This window comes from Primulina eburnea, chromosome 15 (assembly GCF_022965805.1).
Source record: "Primulina eburnea isolate SZY01 chromosome 15, ASM2296580v1, whole genome shotgun sequence".
Classification (NCBI taxonomy): Eukaryota; Viridiplantae; Streptophyta; class Magnoliopsida; order Lamiales; family Gesneriaceae; genus Primulina; species Primulina eburnea.
In genome coordinates, this window is record NC_133115.1 from 32605512 (window position 1) to 32628273 (window position 22762).

A 22762-nucleotide genomic window follows, 5' to 3' on the forward strand; every position below is an offset into this window, starting at 1 on the left:
GGCTCTTCCAATGTTTCCAACTACATAGACAAAACAAGCGTGCCATTTAATAAGGCTGCGGGAAATTATGATATGGGCCTCCGAAAGTAAAAACAGGCCAGCATCCAACCACATATCAGCCCATTAGAAGTCAATACATGTCGGCCCAAAGATAAAAATGGGCCAGGAGACAAATCTGTGACTGTACGTGCCGTAAAAGGGTAGTGTGGCCCCACCCACGGGCACAGTAATTTTTATTTTTATTTTTACCTCCGAGGATTTCCTTTCATTTATGCAGAGGAGGAGAAGTTATCTCACTGGTTATTGTTTACGCAGCTCATGCAGTCTTCTTGACAACTGCGAATTATGGGAACCAGATTTCAGTGGGTTTTTTGGGGATTGGTTGTGCAAATTTCGACAGTGGCTGGTGGGTATTTCGAGCCATTCAACGTGAGCTATGACAGTAGGGCGTTGGTGATTGATGGCAATCGACGGATGCTAATTTCCGCCGGAATTCACTATCCAAGAGCTACTCCCGAAGTAATCGTCTCAACTAGTTATGTCATCTTTTGTAGTTGTTACCTGCGGCGGATTACTGTCTGTCTGCTGACTTTTGGATTTCAAAGAAGTTTTTTGAATTCGAATTCGGAGCAATGGATTTTCTTTGTTCTAGAGCATATCTATTTGTCCCTTAAACTTTGCTGATCTTGTTCTCATCTGTCTTATGTGTATATTTTTCCATGATTATATGCAACTGATCAAGAGACGACTTTATGCATGCATTTCCATGCTTTGTTTTTTTTAAGAATTCAAGCATCTTAATCTGTAGCATCCATGTGGCAGACCATGGAGTAAAGAATTTTTGTGATCAGGAAGTAGTTTTGTTTTCGGTTTTTAACATGAAAAGAACTGCTTTACTCTGCTAGAAGTTAATTTTTAAAGGTTCCTTGATTCTTGTTTGTTGCAAATTTTCTAGTCAATAATGTGAAGAAGGCGTAATTTAGAATTAACTTGTCATTTCTCAGTGATTCTTTGTGTGTCTTTGTATTAATGTGTCTTCATCTATGAATTCACGTGCGTAGCTTTAAAGGTAATTTTTTACTTGGGCCTGAGTTAAAACAGATCATGTCGGGTGGCTGATAGAAGGAAACATAATTTTATGCTACAGTTTTATGTTCAATTTTATGCTACAGTTTTATGTTCAATTTTATGATTCTGGACAAAGAAAGATTTTTATTGTGCTAAATCTAAATTCTCTCTTTTCTTTTACGTTTGGTGCCATGGTCACTATTTTTGTCAAAACTTTTGGAGTAAGGTTAAATTTGTAGCTTGAACTCAAGGCTTTAGGAATATCTGTTGGACTAGATTACTGTATGAAAGGTACTTCTCGTTTTCACCCGAACGTTAGACCGTGTTATGTAGCTATTCAGCTTTGTAAATCATTCACCACAGAGAAAGAGAGCTCTCAGTTCAAAATAGTTGAAGAAAAGATAATGACTGTTTGTAACTTGCTATGTATACTTTCGATATAATGGTTTCTCACCACCAGAAACATATACAAGATCAGAGAAATGGCTCTATACTCACTTAAAATAAGCTTCATTGTCATGGTTCCTGTTTGAGTGAATATCTTCCATGTTCTTTAATTTCTGGTCAATATTAATGTTTTGAATGGTTATGCACTAGGCGATCAACTGTTCGTCAAATTATTTTTCTTTCGCACACGATGTTCGATTGGATGCTGATGTATTTGTTGACTTATCTTTCGAGTATTTAGGATTCCAATATTTCTTTTTATATATATATAAGAAACAATATTTTATTAAATACTTAAAGGCTTTTAATTACAATAAACGAACTCATTATCCACTCACGACAAAAAGCGAAACAAGACTCTGAATCTGATCATATCAACAATACTCAAAAGACCAATCTCTCAATAAATCTGAGATTGAGACATCTACATGAGACCCAATCCCAGTAGATATTTGAATCTTGATCTTTTTCCACTACTCTTCACTAGTCTCTTCAATGTTGTCAAAAAGTCTTCTATTCCTCTCTAACCACACGGACCAACATATGTCATGAACCACCACTCTCCAAAAAATTTTGCCCCTCTTGCCAAGAAGATGTCCAAGATCCGTAGTGAAAAAATATTGCATTGATCTCGGCACCACCCAAACCAATCTGAATTCTTCCAAAGCTCTAGGATTCCAATAAACATTATTTTAGTGACTTGTTTCAAAAGTTGACCAGTAGGAGAATTCAAAAGGAAGGATATTTCCTATCCTTTTCAAGTCGTTTTTACTTTTTATGGCCTTATTTTTTGGGTGCAATATTTCAAAGTTTTCCTTGCAGTGGTAGTAATATTCTAAAGTGCCAGTTAGAATCTCATGTTGACTACATTTTTTTGTTTTCAACAATTCTTAATCATTGAATGGAAGGATAATTACTGAAAATATATGAACTCTGGAAGGTTTTTTCTACACTTGTTAAATATTTGGTGCCTCTCTGATATTTTAAATGATGATGTTAGATGTGGCCTGATCTGATATCTAAGAGCAAGGAAGGTGGAGTGGATGTTATAGAGACTTATGTATTTTGGAATGGTCACGAGCCATTGAAGGGACAGGTACATCTAATCTTAAATCCTTTACAAAATTGTATTTTGTTCACTATTATCTAATAATTTGCTTATCTTTTTAGTATAATTTTGAAGGAAGATACGATATCGTCAAGTTTGTGAAGCAAGTGGCTTCCAGTGGACTTTATTTATTTCTTCGCATAGGCCCTTATGTTTGTGCAGAGTGGAATTTCGGGTTCGATTCTCTTTTTATCGCTGATGCTATTGTGACTTCTCTTTATACTTCATTGATATGATAGAGCATAGATTTTTGTACTTCCAAACTTCTATAATTGATGTTTTCATGTACGATAACTTTTCGGTTTTTCGGGACAAGTAATGTGCTAAATAACTAATTTTTCATGTGGTGTTGCACAGTGATCAATCAGTTTTCATGCTTGCTTGCAAATGCCTTCGTTAAAATTTTTCTGTTAGTTGATTCAACATTCGAATGATGTGTCCCTCTTTTCTAAGAAAATATGTCTATATTCTGCACCGTGTTATATTTAGGAACAAAACTAGGTCTAGTAACTTTCTTGTTATTCTGAGAATTTCTTTTTGAAGATTTTAGAATTAATTGTAAAGCTATTTATTAAAGCCTAATTGAATGTAAAATGTGCCAGAAAATGAATTTGCTAGTCACTATATTTTCTCGAGAAAATATGGATACTCTGTTGATCATGTGTTGCCCAATCGACTCATCTTGAAAAAATAAGTCGGTGTATCTCGATTAAAACAGCCACTCACATATCACTTATACATGTATAGAAGGTCGTCAAAGAGTCTAGAAGAAAAATAGAACTCGATGAGAACAATAAAAAAAATTCGTGATTTGAAGCAACATGATTTGGAAGACGGTAAGTTGCAATAAGTTTTATTTCTAATGCTCTCTTCGACTCTTCGAGAAATGCTTGTTGCCTCGAGTCTTAGTGTTGAGGGCTAGGAAAATTGCTTTTAGTTCTAAGCAATTTAAACATAAAATAACCAATATAAGAATTAAAGATGAAGGAAAATTTTAGTTGTTAAAGGTTAATCTAATCCCGTTAGTCACCATTTCTTCTACGGCAGAAGTCCACTGATAATACTTGTTTTCTACAATAAAAAAATTAACCAGCTTCACGAGCTAATCTATGGACCAAGTGCACGAGAAAATGACGAGTCGTTGAGATGAGGATGCTAAGGTGGATGTGCAAAGATATGAGGATGAACAAGATAAGAAATGAGAAAATTAAAGGTAAAGTTGGGGTTACGTTCATTGAAGAGAAACTTGGTGAGATGCGATTAAGATGGCAGTTGACATGTACTTAGGCGACCAACAAATTCCCTAGTTAGGCGATGCGAGACCATGACAAATACACGTATTAACCGAGAAAAATGGAAACCAAAAAAGATTTGGTTAACAATGACAAAACAAGATAAAATTCATTTAAATATAGATGAGATTTAGCAATGGATAGAGCACAAGGACGTAGAAAGATCTATATAGCCGGCCCCACTTAGTGGGATTTGATTGTTGTTATTATCTATGGCTAAATGTGCCACATCCTAAATAGTGTCACTTTTCACCTTTAAATGAAGCTGAAGAAATAATTAGGTTTTGTTGTATGTAAAGGATTTTAGAGATGATATTCTTGCCTTGGCAGTACCTTTTTTTATAGCTTCCATTCATGATGCTACTGTTATTATGCCATCACCTGGATAAGTTAGATAAACTTGTGATCTGAAGGTGCTTACTTTTTTTCCCCTTTTTATTCATTAATATTATTCTTTATATATATGTACGACTTCACCATATCGATCTGAATATGTGTATTTATATATTTGTAGGGGCTTTCCGGTATGGCTTCGCGATATTCCTGGGATTGACTTTCGTACTGACAACATACCCTTTAAGGTACTGCAGTAGTTCGAGTTTTCTTCCTTCCTAAATAATATATTGTCGTACATGTTCAGCAAAGCTGGTTTAGGCATTTTCCCCTTTTATTATTGGCTTGGGCATGAAAAGTTCGAAGAAACTATCAGATCAGTATGGAAGAGAAATCTGTGCAAAGTTTGACCAGTCCATTTTAAAAATAGATTCTAATAATTGTCTTTATGGTTGAAAATAATAGATTTATTATAGCATTTTTAGGCAATAAGAAGTTTCCTACAAGAAAATGTACTAATGTTGAGTTTCTCTGGCAATCACTTTGCCAATGAACTGCCAGTCCAAGTATAGTATATAATGGCATCCATCTTCTGTCTTGTCACTTTGGTGCTGTCCGGTTATCATCCCTAGGCGATTTTTTTCAATAATTTTCTAATGCCATGGATTCAAACAATCATATCCCATTTTTAGCCTTCAATATCACCAAAAGATATTATAGAGTACTCATTCTTCTTCCTTCAACAAACGTGAACAATCCCAAATTCTCCGAGTCAAAAATATTTATATTTGATGGATCTGCATTCAAGTTACAATTATCATTCAATTTTTTCATTTCTTTTCTAACATTGGTATTTGTGATGTTGAATACTTTTGGGCGGACGATATCGAAGAAGATTATGGAACAACTAGAAGTTTATAAAGTGACCATGTTAGTTGGTGTTCAAGTGGAGTATGAATGAAATCCGTTTACCAAGAAATATATCAAAGTTGAACTTAACAACAAATCGAGTTTTATTTTTGACTTATTTAATGTTTTTTGTCTACTAAACATTAGTTTTCAATTAAATTGTTGGCTATGTTCAATTTCTATTTTGGCTGCCATCACTGTGATTCAAAGCAAGCAGCAAGTGGCAGTGTATTGCTTCCAACACCCGACACCCTTTTGTTTTATCTACATAGAAGCTTTATGGCTCTAATAGTTTACTTACCATGTAGAGAGTGGAGAATTTGGGAGAAGGCATAACATTGATATTTTCTTTTGCACATAGATGATGAAAGATTTAATTTTTACGTAGGAGAACATAATTAAATAGGAATACATTAAATTAATTTGTTTCCGATAGATTTGATTATCTTCCAACAAATGCCATTTCACATGAGAATGAATGCCTTGGTTGATTTAGAATTTGATGCCACAGCTTTTTATTTAGAAACTTTTTGGCTAGTGGACATTATTGTACCTATTTTTTTCTCCCCATGAATTGTATTACCACCATCTCGTTTTTTTTAAACTTTTGCTTGTATCAAATGTTACTTTTACTGGCTGCTGTTCTGTCTAATTTTGCATTTCATTTGTATGTGAATCATTGTACTGGGTATTTAAATCAATGCTTTTGCGAACATGTTCCAGGAAGAAATGCAGAGATTTGTCAAAAGAATAGTGGATTTGATGAGAGAGGAGTCACTTTTCTCTTGGCAAGGTGGTCCAATAATTATGTTGCAGGTAAAAAAAAACTTTTTGTACATTCAAATATAGACAGTAAAACTTTTACATGTTTAATCATTTAAAAAAAAATTGAAGCCTTTAACAGTGATACCTTTGTTTCTGTGAACGCAGATTGAAAATGAATATGGAAACATGGAAAGCTCTTATGGTCCTAAAGGAAAAAACTATATGACATGGGCAGCCAAAATGGCAGTGGGACTTGATGCTGGAGTTCCATGGGTTATGTGTAAGCAAGTTGATGCTCCAGAATACATTGTAATATTTTCTATTTGTGCTCAATTGTGTTTAACTGACCTTTGATTTGGTTTTCATTAGACAGAATTAAATGTGATCCACCGGATAGCAGTTGGCCTTTGTAGGATGATTAACTGTAAATTTATCTCATTCTGTGATTTGGATCATTCTTTGTACTTAAATGTCTGTATTTTATTTCCTGTATCAGATTGATACCTGCAATGGATACTATTGTGATGGCTACAAGCCCAACTCCAAACAGAAACCAACCTTTTGGACGGAGAATTGGGTTGGATGGTATAATAGCCTCTACTCATGCAATTATTCTGGAAAATAATATAATATGTTTGAATAATATATATGGCACACGGCGAAGACGATATCCGAATTATTTAGCTCTTATTATTTTGTTAACTGTTAAAAGAGTAAAAGACAATTCAAAATGATCGAAGTTGGACACGATTAATTTAACAGTGGCTGAAATAGGTCTATTACCAATCAAATATCTTTAAGAAATTTCTTTTCATTGTGTTTTATTGAATGTCGATGTATAATATATGTTACCCTAGAGGTATATCGAAGGAGAAAAAGGGATGGATGGGGTGTTTAAAGTGGATTGGAGAAAAGCATATGACAGTGTTGACTGGAAATTTCTAGATTGGGGGTATTGATGAGAAAGGATTCGGGGTAAAAGTGGCGGAAGTGGATAATGGGTTGCGTTTCCAGTGTCTCTTATTCAATTTTTATTAATGGAAGGCCGAGGGGGAAAATTAAAGGGGAGCGTGGTCTTAGGCAAAGGGATCCGCTCTCACCTCTTCTCTTTAATTTGGTAATAGATGTTCTGGGAAGAATGGTAGATAGAGCCATGATTGTTGGAAAAGTTAGAGGTTTTGAAGTTGGTAGGAATCATGAAGAAATAACTCACTTACAATTTGCAGATGACACTATATTTTTCGCAAATTCACGTCGGCACTTGATGGAAATTTTAGAACTTCTCAAAGTATTCTGCCAGCTCTCGGGTCTGAAGATAAATATGGATAAAAGCATGATTGTGGGTTTGCTTATTGATGAAGAGGAATCAGATGCAATGGCCAGTAACATTGGGTGTAAGAAAGGAACATTTCCGATTAAATATTTGGGACTGCCGTTGGGAGGAGATCCCTTGAAAATGGAATTTTGGGATCCGGTCTTATCGAATATGAAAAGAAGACTAGCCTGCTGGAAAAAATCTTTTCTATCAAGGGGAGGGAGGCTTACGCTGATCAAGGCTGTTTTGTGTGCACTTCCATCCTACTATATGTCCATTTTCAGAGTACCGAATAAGGTGGGAATTATTATGGAAAGATTGATGAGAAACTTCTTGTGGGATGGACCGGACGGTGAGAAACATTGTCATGTGGTGGGATGGAATCAAGTGTGTAAACCGTTGGCGAAGGGAGGGCTGGGAGTGGGTAATATTCAACTCAGAAATAAATCGTTGCTCGGCAAATGGTGGTGGAGAGGTTTGGTGGATAAGAGGGCTATGTGGAAGAAAGTTATTTTGAGCATTCACGGTTCTAATGACAATGGTTGGGATTTGGGGTTAGCTGGGATCTCCACTTACAAAAGTCCATGGAAAGGAATTTCTAAATCGTTCCCGGCTTTCAATCGATTAGTTAGAGGGGTGTTAAAGGAGGGGAATTTTATTCGTTTCTGGGAAGATGAGTGGGTGGGAGGGGTACCTTTTTTCATTCGTTTTCCTTCTCTGTTTGCAATCTCAAGTCTTAAAAATAAAACAGTCTCAAATTTCGTAGAGACTGCCACTAGGGATGGGGCAGGGGATCATCGCTGGGACTTAAGATTTAGGAGGAATTTGACTGTACAAGAAGAGTGTGAGTTTACCGAGTCGCTAGGCGTCTTACAAAATGTTCGTATTGAGATGGGGGTAGAGGACTACAAAATCTGGTTGGGGGACTCCTCGGGGATTTTTTCGGTGAAGTCTTTTTATGATTCATTTTTCCAGTCGCATGAATCTTTTCATACTTCTTTATTCTTGAATATTTGGAAAATACCTATCCCGCCAAGGGTGCAAGTATTCTCGTGGATTGTGGCGTTGGAGAAAATTCAGACTTGCGATATGATACAAAGAAGATGGCCTACATGTGCTTTAAGACCTCTTTGGTGTTGTTTGTGTTGTTGTGCTGAAGAAAATCAAGATCACTTGCTCTTACACTGTCATTACAGTCAACAGATTTGGAATAAGGCGATAAAGGAGCTGGAATTGATGTGGGTAATGCCGGAGAAGTCTAAAGACATGTTCATAATCGAACCGAGCTTACATAATGACAGGAAAAATCAGCGGTTCTGGTACACTATAGTACATTGCATACTATGGTCTATTTGGCTGGAAAGGAATAAAAGGATATTCGAAGACAAGGAGGACACGGTCGAGGAGCTATGGGACAAAATTAAATTGAGAGTGGCTAGTTGGGCGATTTTACAAGAAGATTTTAAACACCTTGGTGTATCGCAGTTATATAGGGATTGGAATTTTATTTTTCATTGATCGGAATTCTTAGGAGTCTTTAGTTTTATTGTATTTATTTTCCGTAGCGGATATCTTGTCCGCATAATGTTGTGTAACTCTTAACCTCTAAATTTTTAAATTAAAGTGTTTCTTATCAAAAATAATATATGTTACCTTTGTTCCAATAGTTTTTGTTAATCCTTGGAATTTTTATACAATAATTTTGAAATACAGTAAGAAAAAATACAGGTTATAACTAATTTATTTCCACAAAATAGGAGTGAAATTCCAACTGTCTTCTGCTTCCAAAAAGCTGTAGAATAGTGTTGATTTTTTTAATAATAAAAATGGTGAGAAAATGTAGAGCAGGAGCAGGAACAACTATTGACTTTTTATTATTTTCAACTCTAGAAATAATTAGGGTACAATGCACATACTAACCTTTCTTAATTAGGGAAATAAATTTTTTCATGAAATTTAAAAATTCACAAAATAATCTATATTTCTTTCTCTATACTCCCTTCAAGATGGTGCATGAACATCTATCACACCCAACTTGCAAGTGAAGCCATCAAATCTTGGTATAAGAAGACCTTTTGTGAGCACATCAACAACTTGTTGTCCAAAAGTGACAAATGGCATATAGATGACTCCATTCCCTAACTTTTCTTTAATAAAATGTCTGTCAACGTCAATATATTTCATAAATTGCGTTGAACAAGATTATTTGCAATACTGCAACAATTTCATTGGAGTTGCCAGTTATAATTTCGACTCTTCAAGTACCAACTTCAGCCACAATATCTTACAAACTCCATTAGCCATGACCTCAATTCAACTTTGGCACTATTTCTAGTCACAACATTTTGCTTCTTGCTTCTCCAAGCTACTAGGTTGCCCCAAAAGAAACGTACAGTATCTAAAGTCAGATCCCACCAAATCTGTATTTGATCCCGCCGAGTCAGTTTGCATCTGTAATAACATCATTCTTTATCGAAAGATCTAAGGATGATGCATGATTCCAATGTTTTATCTTTGGCTTTCGTACTCTAGTTCACGTGATTTTGTAGGTCTGCTTTAGTACTTATCTATTTGTTTACTTTTCAAATAAAAGATCATTGTCAATATCCACGTGTTTTATAAACATGGGATAAGTTCAAGGGTTAGGAGAACTATTTTATCTTTAGCTGTGGAGTTTGGAAGGAATCTCGTATTTATAAGGCACTTATTTGGAAAATACCATTTTTACTGCAAGACTGAGATATTTTCTTCACAAGACTCAAATTCGCAATAAACCACCCCATAAGAGTTTGTGTTCTCTTCTAATAAAGCACCAAACCTTGAAAAGTGTAATAAACCTGAATACAGGAGTCTCTCTGTTTGTGGAATTACTAATACAAAAGGTTCATCCTCAAATCATTAGCTTGAACATTATTTGTGTTGAAAGCTATTAATTTCTGTTCTCAAGGTATACAAGTTGGGGTGATCGACTCCCTCATCGCCCTGTTGAAGATGTTGCATTTGCTGTTGCTCGATTTTTCCAACGTGGGGGAAGCTTTCAAAACTATTATATGGTATGTTAGATGCCGACTGTGTCTCGAAGCCATTGTTTGGTTCCATATACCCATACGTATCCATATATAAGCGGCAACAACCATTAAGCTTGGTTGTTAAATTAGTTGAAACTCATTCAGTTGAACTTTCTATGGTTGTCATCTTGTTGAATAGCTCATTTGAAGTTTGTTGTTTCCCCATCCTTGCGCTTCCTTTTCTCATCAATCATTATAATTTATATCTGGCTAGATTATTTCAATTCACAGTATAAGCAGATGTCAGCAAGAAACAATTTTCCTGTTTTGTGGCTGCAGTACTTTGGTGGAACAAATTTTGGCCGAACTGCAGGAGGCCCAAATTATATCACTAGTTATGATTATGATGCACCACTTGATGAATACGGTAAGTTTTACATTTCCAAACTTTAAACTTTTGATAGTTATCCTCATCCCACCAAGAATTAGTTTCCAAGAGGTTTATATGCATGTCTTTTTCTTTTGTTTTCTTTTTTTTTGGTGTTAAAAGCTTAAAGTATGTTACTTGTTCAGGCCTTCTCAGCCAGCCTAAATGGGGACATCTAAAAGATCTGCATGCTGCACTAAAGCTTTGCGAGCCTGCTCTTGTTGCTGTTCACTCACCTCAGTATATCAAGTTGGGACCAAAGCAAGAGGTCCGTATGATGTTTAAAATTGTGTCAATTTCTAATACCCACAATCATTTAGCTTTCGAATCACTCCAAACTATCACTTAATTTGCTTGAAATTTTTACTTTTAGTTACAAAGTACTTAAGGTTCAATTTTATGTCATTTGTCGTTTAGTCATACCCTCTAAGGTCATTCTAAAAACTTCTAGTAAATGGCTGCCATTCAGTGGTACATTTTTGGGGTTAGGTTTAATCACCCAAATTAAAATGCAATTAAAAAATGTCAAGTTTTCATCTTGACGCGGTCTGCCTATTTCTGCTGCTACTCAACATGCCAACATCTGTTAATAATTTCCCGGAAACACATTCCGCATAACATCCATTTTCGGTTACGGCCACCATAGTCAAAACAACAAATTTAGTTGTCTAATAAGTTAAAAAACACATTCAAGGATACATCAACTGTCTGAAATTTAAATTGTACGCCAACCTAAAATATATGTGGTAACTATATAAGGCCATCCACAATAATAAGGATATTTCCAACAAATATTTGTGGACCCCCTAATCCACATAATCAATCAAATATTTCTCTACTCAAATATCTCATATTTCACAATCAAACATCTCACACCAACCAAATATTTATGGGTCCCACTATCACTTTAATTAATATTTTATTTTCATTTAAATAAAATCATTTCACCAGTTTAATTATTTTTATCTATTATTTAGTATTATATTTTTATTGAAATATAAAATTAGAAAGTTTATAATGATTATTTTTGAATAACTAATTTGTAAAAAAATAAAAATTAATAAAATTTAAAAATTTATAACGAACTATACAAAACTAATTTACCACAAAACAATATTTATAACATTAAAAAAATGTTGTGCAGATTCTATTCAGTCGTTCATTTATATTTCACGTAATAATTAAATATAATTAAATTAATATTAAAAAAAGTGAAAAAAAATAAAAAGAAGCTCGACCCCTTCACTAAAATAGTGAAGAGCTTGGGTCGCACCCAAGCTCTTCACTATTTTAGTGAAGAGTTTGACCCTTGTGTTTGGGTCAAGCTCGACCCAAGCTCGACCAAAAAAAAAAACTCGACCCAAAAAATAAGCGCGTCTCAATCACGCTGACTTCAAGAAATTTTAAAAAAAATAGCAATACCCGGTTATAAATTTGTAACCGGATATTGTTGTGGCACACAAATCAATGGTGTGCAGTGGTGAATATTTAGATGGAGAGGATATTTGGATGACGTGGATCGGATTATATCCACCACCGTGGATGCCCTAATAGGTACAAAGTTGCATGGACAATTTTTTTTTCTAAAACATCCAATAATGACATCGCCACTATCTTCAGCTATCCTCTTACATCCTCTGATTACGGTTTACTCTCTGTTTCCAATTATTGAAGTGTATAATTGGAGGAATCCTGAGCATAATGCATTCATAGTGTGTTATTTACATAGACTAATATAGGTTTCTATGACAATATTTCAGGCTCACATTTATCGTGATAATGGCCAGAGACATGGGAAACAATCAACCTTATATGGCGCCAAGTGCGCTGCATTTCTCTCAAACATTGACGAGCGTTCTTCAGTAACAGTGAAATTCTTGAATGAAAATTATACTTTACCTCCATGGTCAGTGAGCATATTGCCAGACTGCAGTAATATTGCTTTTAATACTGCTAAGGTATATCAGCAATTCAGCATTATCATATGATGTAAAATTTCAACTTCTTTTAAATATGAGATGCATTTCCTAGCTGCATCACATTTTGGGTGATGGTTTCATTTAGTTCTTGATATCGTCATTTCAGGTGAGGGTTGGTGGGGGATCTGTTATCTGATGCTTGTGAACTGCTTGAAAAAATATATGTAGCTTGGTAATCTTTTTGTTAGTGGTTGGGAGGATGGTTTTAGTTTATACTAAGTGGTTATTTCAAGTGGTAAGGAAATATAACAATGATCAAACAACAATGATTACTATTTTAGTAAGACAAATTATAACATCTTATTAATGTTACTAGAAACTTCAGAGGAAGATTTAAATCAGACGACTTCAAATCCATCAAACTTATTTGGGTACTGTTATAGAAAGTCTTGTCTGTAAAAGATTATTGCTAAAATATTGTCTTTAAGATCGAAATGAGTAATACCCATCACAATAACAAAAACTCGAAGTGCTTTTATCAATGACAGACAAATCTAGATCATTGTCTAATAGTTAATTAGTTGATGGAGGAGTTGAGAAAAAAAAAGTGAGTTTTTAAAGTCGACTTAAGAAAACTTATGACAATGTGGATTTGAGTTTTTGGAGTGTGTTTCGACCGCGTCATTCTCTATGCTTATTAATAGAAGGCCTAGGGGTGAATTTAAGGGTGAGAAAGGTCTTAAGCAATGTAATCTGCTTTCCCCATTCCTGTTTAAATTGGTAGTAGATGTGTTGGGCAGATTGATCGATACATCTAAGTCAATGAAGGTTATCCCGGGTCTACAAGTAGGAAGAGACGTGTGAGAGAAACTTTTCTCATTATATATTTGGGGATTCATCTAGGCAGAAATCCGTTGAAAATCTCGTTTTGAGAATATGTTATGTGAGAATATGTTCTGTCTAAGATGTTGAAGAAACTAGCGAATTGGAAGAAAGCATTTTTGTTTAGAAGGGGGCATATTGACCTTGATCTCAGAGCATTGCTGAATGCTTTCCAATGTACTTCATGTCTGTTTTTAGGATTCCATGGGGTATAGCGGAGATTATGGAGAAGATTATGAGGGATTTTTATGGGATGGATCTGATGGAGATCTACATTGTCACTTGGTTGCGTGGGAACAGGTTTGTAAACCAAAAGAAGTAAGGGGTGTGGGTATTGGGAACATTTGTCTGAGGAAGGGTGGTGGAGATTTTCTTCTGAGACATAGACTTTATGGAAGAAGGCTATAGTGAGCAAATACGTACATGATTAACAGGATAATGGTTGGGATGCGGACCTAGCAAGAAATGCTAGGTTTTTGGAGGATGGTGGTGGGGGGTTTCTCTTTCAAGATCTTTACACATTGTTATTTCGGATATTTTCTGGTCATAACATGCCTATTTCTCATTCTATTCAGTCGGACACTTCTTCCTTCTTATTTTATTTCTTGGGATTTGCATTTTCAGTGGGATTTGAGGGATGAGAAATTGGATGCTATTTGGTTTAACATGCCTATTTCTCGTTTTATTCTATTTGGTTTATCTGTTGATGAATGCATTCATTTTAAAGTAATAATATTATTAATAAGATATCGTTCTTATAAAAAAAAATATAGTTATCTCAGGTGTAAGACACTCGAAGGCACACTAGTGCCTTGGAGTTTGTCTCAAGGCGAGATGCACTAGAATTTAGAATTTTTAGAATCTATTTATTCTAGAAAATTGTGTTGCATATCATCAAATTAATATTTTCTTAATAATTGAAACCACAACCAAACAAATATAAATTAGTTTGTGTGTAAATATGAATGACTATTGCATGGAATTGCAATTCAAATGGGATTTAAATCCCTAAATTTAAAGCACACAAAATTGAACACTGGCCGAGCCTCGCTGGAGCCATGTTCTTTTACGACGTTTTAAAAGCTGTTGTCAGGCTAAAAACTTGTATTTTCAGTTACTCATTGGAATACTGTGCTTTTAATCGTTGACATTTGAACAGGTTGGGGCACAAACTTCAATCAAGACATTTGGCTTTGATGTTAATCCTGACTTAGTTGACATTGTGCCTTTGACATTGATGACACCATTTCACATTGCCTACATCTCAGAAACCTGGAGTTCTGTTAATGAGCCAATTGGTGTCTGGGGTGACAGAAATTTTACATACCCAGGCATTCTGGAGCATTTGAATGTAACGAAAGACCAAACCGATTATCTATGGTATACAACCAGGTGCATACTGAAGAGTAGGACCATATATACGGCTGTAGAAGTTTGGCTTTCGCTAAGACTTGTTTAATTCATGAAACTCTTGTTCATTTCAAGGAAAAAACAAACTTGCACTTTTTTTGTAAAAGTAAAAAAAAAACATCCCATGGTCGTGGCAGGGGGTTTGGCTTGATTCATACTAGTTCATATATCAAAAACAAGAGGAGAGAGACTAAGTTAAATGTTATTTTGTAAAGTAGACAAGGTGTGCTAATCAGCTTGATTTCAGCTCAGAAAAATCTTGATTGAGCTACACTAGAACTATAAATGTGCAACTTTTTTCGGGTTACACAAACTGTATTACTACGTCCTAGAGTGTTTTTCGTATATGCATTCCCATCTTATTCTTTTAATGGTCAGTTATACTGATGTCAATTGTGTCTCTTAATGCCATGTAGAATTTATATTTCTGATGAAGAAATCTCATTTTGGGAAGAGAATCAAGTAACTCCAAGGCTTACTATTGACAGCATGCGGGATTTTGTGTATATATTTATCAACCGAAAATTTGCAGGTGCTCTCTCTCTTTCTCTCTCTGTCTCTCTCTGCGGGAGTTAAATGCGTGTAGGTTGTGCTTGTGACATGTGCATATTCGTTAACTGCATCAATGTTCTGGATGCGATAATCGGGAAATTAATTATGCAGTTGCCGACTGCTCTATTGGAATTTTTTGGCGAATTTGGCTGTTTATGAAAATGAGAACATAACACTGGAAACTGAAGAATGCATAGCAGCTTTTGATTCTTTTCCATTTGTGTATGATCACAATAACATATCGTTTAATGCTGAAATTTGATTCTTGAAAACATTATAAGCATGTAATGAAACAACATTACCACATTTGTGTTTTGAATTCGAATGCCAGTTATTTCTTTCAATGCCATGCCACAAAGATGTGTTGCATATCACTAAAATGGCCTGAAATACTCTACTGATAGTGCCCTACTTAATATGCCTCTGTAGTTTTTGACAGATGGTGGAAAAATCTAAGCCTTTATCTCGGGCTTGATGTTTGCATTTAGGAACCTTTTTTAAGGCTCAAGAGAAATAAGAGGATGAACAAATAGGCTTGTCATTCAGGTTAAATTATGAGTTCAAATTATCTTTAGTTATTTATAACCTGAAAAAATAGTGCTGTGTTCTTATTATTACAACCTTAAAAGGAATGGCTTCTTGTGCATCTAGGATGATATTCTTTTATTCATTGTTAAAATATACATATCGATGAAAGTAAGTACTGTTAGGTCATTTTCATCTTTCTTGAAAAAACTGCAGTTGCTGTTGTGTCGATTTGAAAATACGTTATAAATTTATATCTCGAATATTTTGTCCCTGTTTTCGGTGGCTCTGTTTAAATTCAACATTTAACATCATTTCCTTCTTGCCATTTATTGGTTTTTTTTTTCTAAATCAAAGCTACTGCAAAAGGTAAATGGAAAAAGGTTGATCATCCTGTTGACCTTGTTCAAGGATACAATGATATAACATTGTTATCTCTAACCGTGGGGTTGCAGGTAATTTTTTGATAGCCCACCTTTTCTGAGGTTAATTGTGATTTTATGTAACAGTTTAAGCTTTAATGTTAACTTGATGGAACGAAAATGGTTATCGTGTACCATCTACTAACTGCATATATCGTTAAAAATTGATGATAGAAATACTCCTGGAAAATAATTTATACCCAATCATAATACCACAAATGTTTATTCAAGTTTTATCTCTTCAATACTGACTACTAGTGTCAAATTGTATGAATGGTTCTATCAGATGCTTGATGATCATTTTCTTAATGAAAGATTGAATTTTAAATCAAACGACACTCATCTTCTTGCTTCAGAATTATGGCGCCTTTCTTGAGAAGGACGGAGCAGGGTTTAGGGGCCAAATAAAGCTTACAGGGTGTAAAAATGGAGATCTTAATCTTACAGAATCAATGTGGACCTATCAGGTACTACATTTTACTCCTTGATTTATGCTGCATGCAGCATTCGTGTAATTAATAACACAAAAAATTGTGCTTATCTTTACTCTTGAAGTTTGCTCAAAATTCAGCAAAGTCAAAATGACAGCTATAGATTTTAACTCCCGCAAAACTTAAGATTTTATTTGTCTTAGACAACGTCTTGGTTCTATATTATGCCTTTTCAAGGTTTAGGAGTGTAGGAATGAGTATGAGATGAGGCTCATATTGGGTTAGCCTACGGCAGGAGTTGACTGATCTTTAAGTTCGTATTTTCTTTAAGTTCGTATTTTGAGGGATTATTTCAATGAAATCAAGTTCATACAAACTTCACTAAAAATTATAGGGGACCAGTTCTAAGAAACCACAGCATACTACTTCTCCTTATTTTTTATGTCATCCTCAAGTTGTTTGAATCATCTGATGCGTCTCATCTTGTCCTGAGAAGTTCGTTTCTTGGTTAGCAAAAAAGATTAACTTTCTTAAAGCCGGTGATCTCCAGCATAATTTGAACGAATTCATCATCATTAGACCAATATGAAGATGAAAAAATTAGTTTCATCAGGAGTAGTTTCAAGGTTCCAAAGAGAGATCAATATGAAGATGAAAGAATCGTGCAAACGAAGGATTGTGTGCAATACTGATAGTACTGTACATCAAAAGAAGATTTATGGCCATTTAGAAGATTTTGATAAAAAGTTTTATCCTCAGATTCAGACATCAACTTTCATATCTATGTACAAAGACATCACTCAACTAACCTAATATGTTCATTCTTTTATACGTGAGTGATTGGGTCTTCAATTGATATATGTGAGAGATTGGATCTTCAATTGATTGAACTCTGAAGAAATTTTTTAAATCTGAATTATGAAGTGAAGGTTTTGGTATTGTAAGATCGTCTCTCTTCTGTATTGACGCTCATTTCTAGGTTCTAATGATGATCCAATATATCCTTTCTAACCGTTTAGATTAAGATTTAAAAAAAAAAATCATCGGGAAAGCTGTCTTGTTTTTTTTCCAAATGTTTGCTTGTGATCTCAGCTGATTGACAGCTCTAGTGGCCAAGACTTTTGTCCCAGAAGGAAGGCTTATTTTCTATGAGCTCTGTTCTGCTCTTGGCTGAGACACATTCAACTTCCTTTAATTAAGATGCAGCCTTGAGTTCTCTCTGTCAATTATCTCTATAAAAGGATTCCTATGTGCTGGTCTTAAAGGTTTAAAGCATAATTGCATAACTTACACATTTAATTAAACATGTTGATAATAAAATAAATTAGTTTGTTATTGTCAAAACAAATATATTACCGTTTCATGGACAAACAATTATTAAAGTAGGAAAAGGATTCAGACTCCAGCAAGCTCCAAGAATAATTACATTATATGTTTATGATTTGTTTGTCATAGGTGCAAAACCCTTAACCCTTTCTGGAAAGAATGTAGCTTGTATTTGAGATGTTAGACTACGAGGAGATGAAGTTTTCTTGGATATGGAGGCCTGTCTATGTTCTGCTAGGATTTTCATTTCATGGAAGAAATATGCTTGAGAGATTTAGTTTCTGAAAAGGCATATTCTGAAGTTTACAGAAGCTTGGCTGGTAGTTTATATATAACTGCACTAGGACCATAGTGACTTGAAGGAATCAACTGACTTGTATTTTGTTTAACCCACAATAAAGTGGAAATAGTGATTGGGTTAGATCAGTTGTTGACATGAAAAATACCTCTGATTTATGTCTTTCCTTCAACTGTAGATTTGTTTCACAAAATTGTGAGAAGTAAAATGTCCAGCTAAATTGATAGCTGAGGCAGAATATATCTCTACGGTAACAACAGTGATGCTAGAAATCTGCCTTAGGAAGTTACTTGTTGATTTGGGACAAAAACAATCTAAGCTCGCTTCAAAAAATCGTTGTTATAAGCCAGCTGTTTCTCTAGCAAGAGATGCTGAAAATAATGGTGATGTTGTTAGCATGATTTATTTCAATTTAGGAATAGATTGCGGATATTTGTCACTGAAGCATTGCCAAAAGGCAATTTTTGAGTTTTCAGTTTTACTGGAGTTTCAAGAAAAATACATCTGGGAGTGTGGAGATTGGAGTTTTTTGCTCAAATTCAAGGGAGTCAAGCATTGGTTCTAGTTTTCAGCTCCTACCAAATGGAACACATGTTGGTCAAAGTGCCTCTTAATCTTTGTGACTTCTTTTCAAAATGTTAGGCTGCAAGGATTCTATTATTTCTAGAACATTATAGATCTTATCCGAAACTTGTATTTTGTGGGTTTGTTTCACTGAATCATATTCGTTCAACTTCATTAGAAAATAGTCTTTTTTTTAACAGAATTCAATGATAGGATGATCTCTTTTTGGCCATGTATCCTGACGAGGAATAGTGGACATGAATAAAATTTTTAGGAGTCACAATAAGGGTCTCATGGGGGATGGACAGTTTGAGAAACTGAACCTTAAATCCAACAAATGCAACTCATCACTGACACAAACTAATGGTAGAATTTAAGATGAATTATGCACTACGGTGTTGTAGGTAACGTGCGCCTTATATTAGGACCTTTGTCGTTGCAGTTTGTAAGAGGATGTTCTTATTATACCTTTCATAATCCAAACAAAGCAGAAAAAAAAATAAACTTACTAGCATGCTTCAATCTAACTGCAGGTAGGGCTTAAGGGCGAGTTTTTGAAAATCTACGCAAGTGATAAAAATGAAAGCATGGAATGGACTGAATTACCTCATGATGTAACTCCAACCAGATTTTCTTGGTACAAGGTACCAATGCAAGATCAAACTTTTTCATTTATTACATTTTCAAGTGATTTTTTTAAAAAACAAATTTTAAATTAGCGGCACACCAAATTATACTATCTGAAAATTCTGAATCTATGCCTCGAAGAACTTTTTAACTTGTAAGCTCAGGGTAAATTTGTGGTTGATACTATTTGAATGAAAAACAAGGATCTCGACGTTACAGAATCTCAGCTTCCTGTTATCTCAACTAATTGACTGAAATGTCATTGGGCATAGAAATTAATATTGTTCATGCATTCTTGGGTCTGGTAGGTGAAGAATCAGACCCTATCAACTCGAAATTTGAAGTGAAACATCTCTTTCGAGAGACTGTTGTGTGGGCATGCGACTCTTTACTCAACGAAATTCCATCTTTGAAACACCCCTCTCTCCTCCTCTCGTCTATCAATCAGAAGATGAAAGTACGGATCTCAATATTTGGACATAAACTTATAATCTAATCATGTGCCATTTGAGATTTAATCAGGTGTCTGGTTGAGCTGTCATTAATTTCTTTATTGATCACTATAGCCTTTTAAAAAAACATTGGCTCTTTCTAAGCATTTTTGGGTGTCAATATCAACTATTACAACTAACAGCCACTCACCAAGTATAGAGAATCTGAAGATGATGGTGGTTCTCTCTCTATCTTCCGTATTGATGTTGGATCAGATGATGTATCAAATTCAGCCCTTTAATTGTTGAACAATAAAGCATATTGAGAAGATAATTGACGAATTCGAATTGTCTACCCCTTTCATGTCAAGCAAAACAATCCCTTTCTGTTCTCGTCGAATGGAGACATTTTTTTAATCTCAGAATGATAATATCTCGAAATTTTGATAATTGTCTATAGTGGTTTCCTTTGAAAAAATTTCTTCTCCTTGGGATATATACTTTGACCTATCCTACAAACATCTATTTTTAAGATTCTTGTCACTCATTTTTTTTGTCTGTTTATTTTTCATCATCCAGACGCATTTTGATACCCCTTCTGTGGTAGATCCTGTTGCTCTTGATTTGAGTAGCATGGGAAAGGGTCAAGTGTGGGTCAATGGTCACCACATAGGAAGATATTGGACTTTAAATGCCCCCAAGGATGGATGCCAAACTTGTGATTATCGAGGAACCTATGATTCCGATAAGTGTGTAACAAACTGTGGGGATCCTACTCAATCTTGGTATTCTTCAAGACAAACTTATTCATTAACTGATTCTTTGTTCCCAAGTTTTATCCAATAACTTGAAATGGACATTAATTCAATTTTGGGGGATCTCAAATCCTCATACATGTACAGGTACCATATACCAAGATCATGGCTGCGGGCATCAGACAATTTACTTGTCATCTTTGAGGAGACAGAAAAGAACCCATTTAAGATTTCTATCAAATCACATTTCACAGAAACCATTTGTGCTAAAATATCGGAGGATCATTATCCTCCTCTAAAGGTGTGGTCACATCCAAAGATCAGTAATGGAACAATTTCACTTCATTCTGCGGTACCTGAAATGCACTTGAAATGTGATTCTGGGAGAAAAATCTCCTCTATCGAGTTTGCAAGTTATGGAACACCACAAGGCAGCTGCCAGAAATTTTCAAGAGGTGACTGTCATGCACCAAATTCATTCTCGGTTGTGTCTCAGGTAAGTATTACTCTTCGATAAACTAAAGTTTGTAGTTACAGGACCGTTGCCCAACTGAACAACTTGCTGAATGTCACTCGACACTTGGTGGGAAGAATTTTCTTCATGTTTGGTGGAATAACCAATGTGACTGATAAAATATTAACCATAGAAGTAAGGCATCATTTGATTTTTTTATGAGTGAGAAATTTTCTTCAAATCAAATTATTCTCAATGCATTTTCTCTTTTTTGCCATCTGTTCATGTGCTAAATGGATATTTGTGAACATAAACAAATTTTGAAGACTTATCTTTCAAACAGCATCTCAATTTTCTCTTTAAAAAAATTAATTGGAAGGGAAACAGGCACGTAGTTTAATTCTAAGAATGTACCTTCCTAAAGTTTGATATTAGTTTTTCCTATGGGAAGAAAAAAATACGGACTCCTTGAAGACACGTGATTTTCAGAGTCAGTTTATTTGTTTACCTTCTAAACAAGATTGTTACCTCTCATGGTCAAGTCAACAGCTGCCCTTCATGCTTTAAGCCATTCTTTTCCTTAATCTTTCCAGGCTTGTTTGGGAGAACAGAGTTGTTCCATTGGCGTATCAAATGCGGTATTTGGAGGAGACCCATGTCGTGGTGTTGTCAAAACTTTATCTGTGGAAATGAAATGCTCTCTTACATCCCCCATTGGTTCTGCACTAATTAAATGATAACCTCGAGTCCAAACCTTGTAAAGGTAAATAAGTTGTCATGCTGCAGGCAGTGCATGAGTTGGCCAAACCTTGTAAAGGTAAATAATATCTATGATAATGGATCCATTTGATATATATGTGTGTGCTCCTGCGCATACGCAAGGTGTAACAGATCTGCAGTCATTCTATTTTTAGCTTCTAACTCAAACTTAAACTCGAATGAAATGACCAAAGGGAACATTCCAAAAATTGTTGCAGTCCCACTATTTTTCTGTTTCCCAGCCGTTCGCTCACAACCAATTAAAAAGATTCCTAGAACATTAAATTTTTCGTTTTTTTTTTTGGATTCTGATTAGTTATTCTCATACATCCATTAAAATAAATCATAATTAATATTCAAAAGATAACTTTCTAACAACTCAGAAGTCGTGAAAATAGTATTTTAACATAAACTCGAATGAATGTCAAAAATAAAATAAACAATTCAAATTAGATAGCATGATTAGTTGGTGTAAATTTAAGTTTGTGTGGTGTGAGAGAGACATCTTTGAAAAATATCACTTGCTAGAAAATCATTATTATTCGAGTATCTATTACTATCTATTAAGAATCTCTTTAATAGAGACAAAAATATTGATCTTTTTATTTATTTCCCAAGTTTGTCCTTATTTTATATCACAATTACATTTTTCTTTTTATTTTTTTTTTAATTTCTAAAAAACTTTTTTTATTTTTTTTTAAAATCACAACTATTCAAATAGCGTTTAAGTCTCTC

At 34.8% G+C, this 22762-nt stretch overlaps 1 protein-coding gene across 2 annotated transcripts; it reads left to right on the plus strand.

Annotated features, from left to right (window-relative positions):
• The first annotated feature begins 239 nt into the window (after nt 1-239).
• Nucleotides 240-22229, plus strand: LOC140814580 (beta-galactosidase 9). Of its 2 annotated transcripts, XM_073173600.1 has the most exons (19): nt 241-519; nt 2516-2611; nt 2686-2798; nt 4430-4496; nt 5881-5973; nt 6088-6231; nt 6419-6507; nt 10185-10290; nt 10585-10672; nt 10819-10940; nt 12433-12630; nt 14633-14865; nt 15300-15415; nt 16318-16415; nt 16739-16849; nt 19535-19645; nt 20639-20844; nt 20962-21310; nt 21862-22227. In XM_073173600.1, exons 1-19 carry the CDS (start codon nt 346-348, stop codon nt 22003-22005), a joined length of 2658 nt encoding a protein of 885 aa, XP_073029701.1. In that variant the 5' UTR covers nt 241-345; the 3' UTR covers nt 22006-22227. The 2 variants fall into 2 exon arrangements, with proteins under 2 accessions (XP_073029702.1, XP_073029701.1); XM_073173601.1 differs by lacking the exon at nt 19535-19645 and having other exon boundaries at nt 240-519; nt 21862-22229.
• The last annotated feature ends 533 nt before the right edge of the window (nt 22230-22762 follow it).

Excerpts from the sequence above, each read along its gene's own strand:
- LOC140814580 (XM_073173600.1), top strand. The coding sequence starts at position 346 with ATGGGAACCAGATTTCAGTGGGTTTTTTGGGGATTGGTTGTGCAAATT. Across the intron at positions 6,232-6,418 it reads TTGATGCTCCAGAATACATT|ATTGATACCTGCAATGGATA; the intron begins GTAATATTTTCT and ends TTCCTGTATCAG. Across the intron at positions 10,673-10,818 it reads TGCACCACTTGATGAATACG|GCCTTCTCAGCCAGCCTAAA; the intron begins GTAAGTTTTACA and ends TTACTTGTTCAG.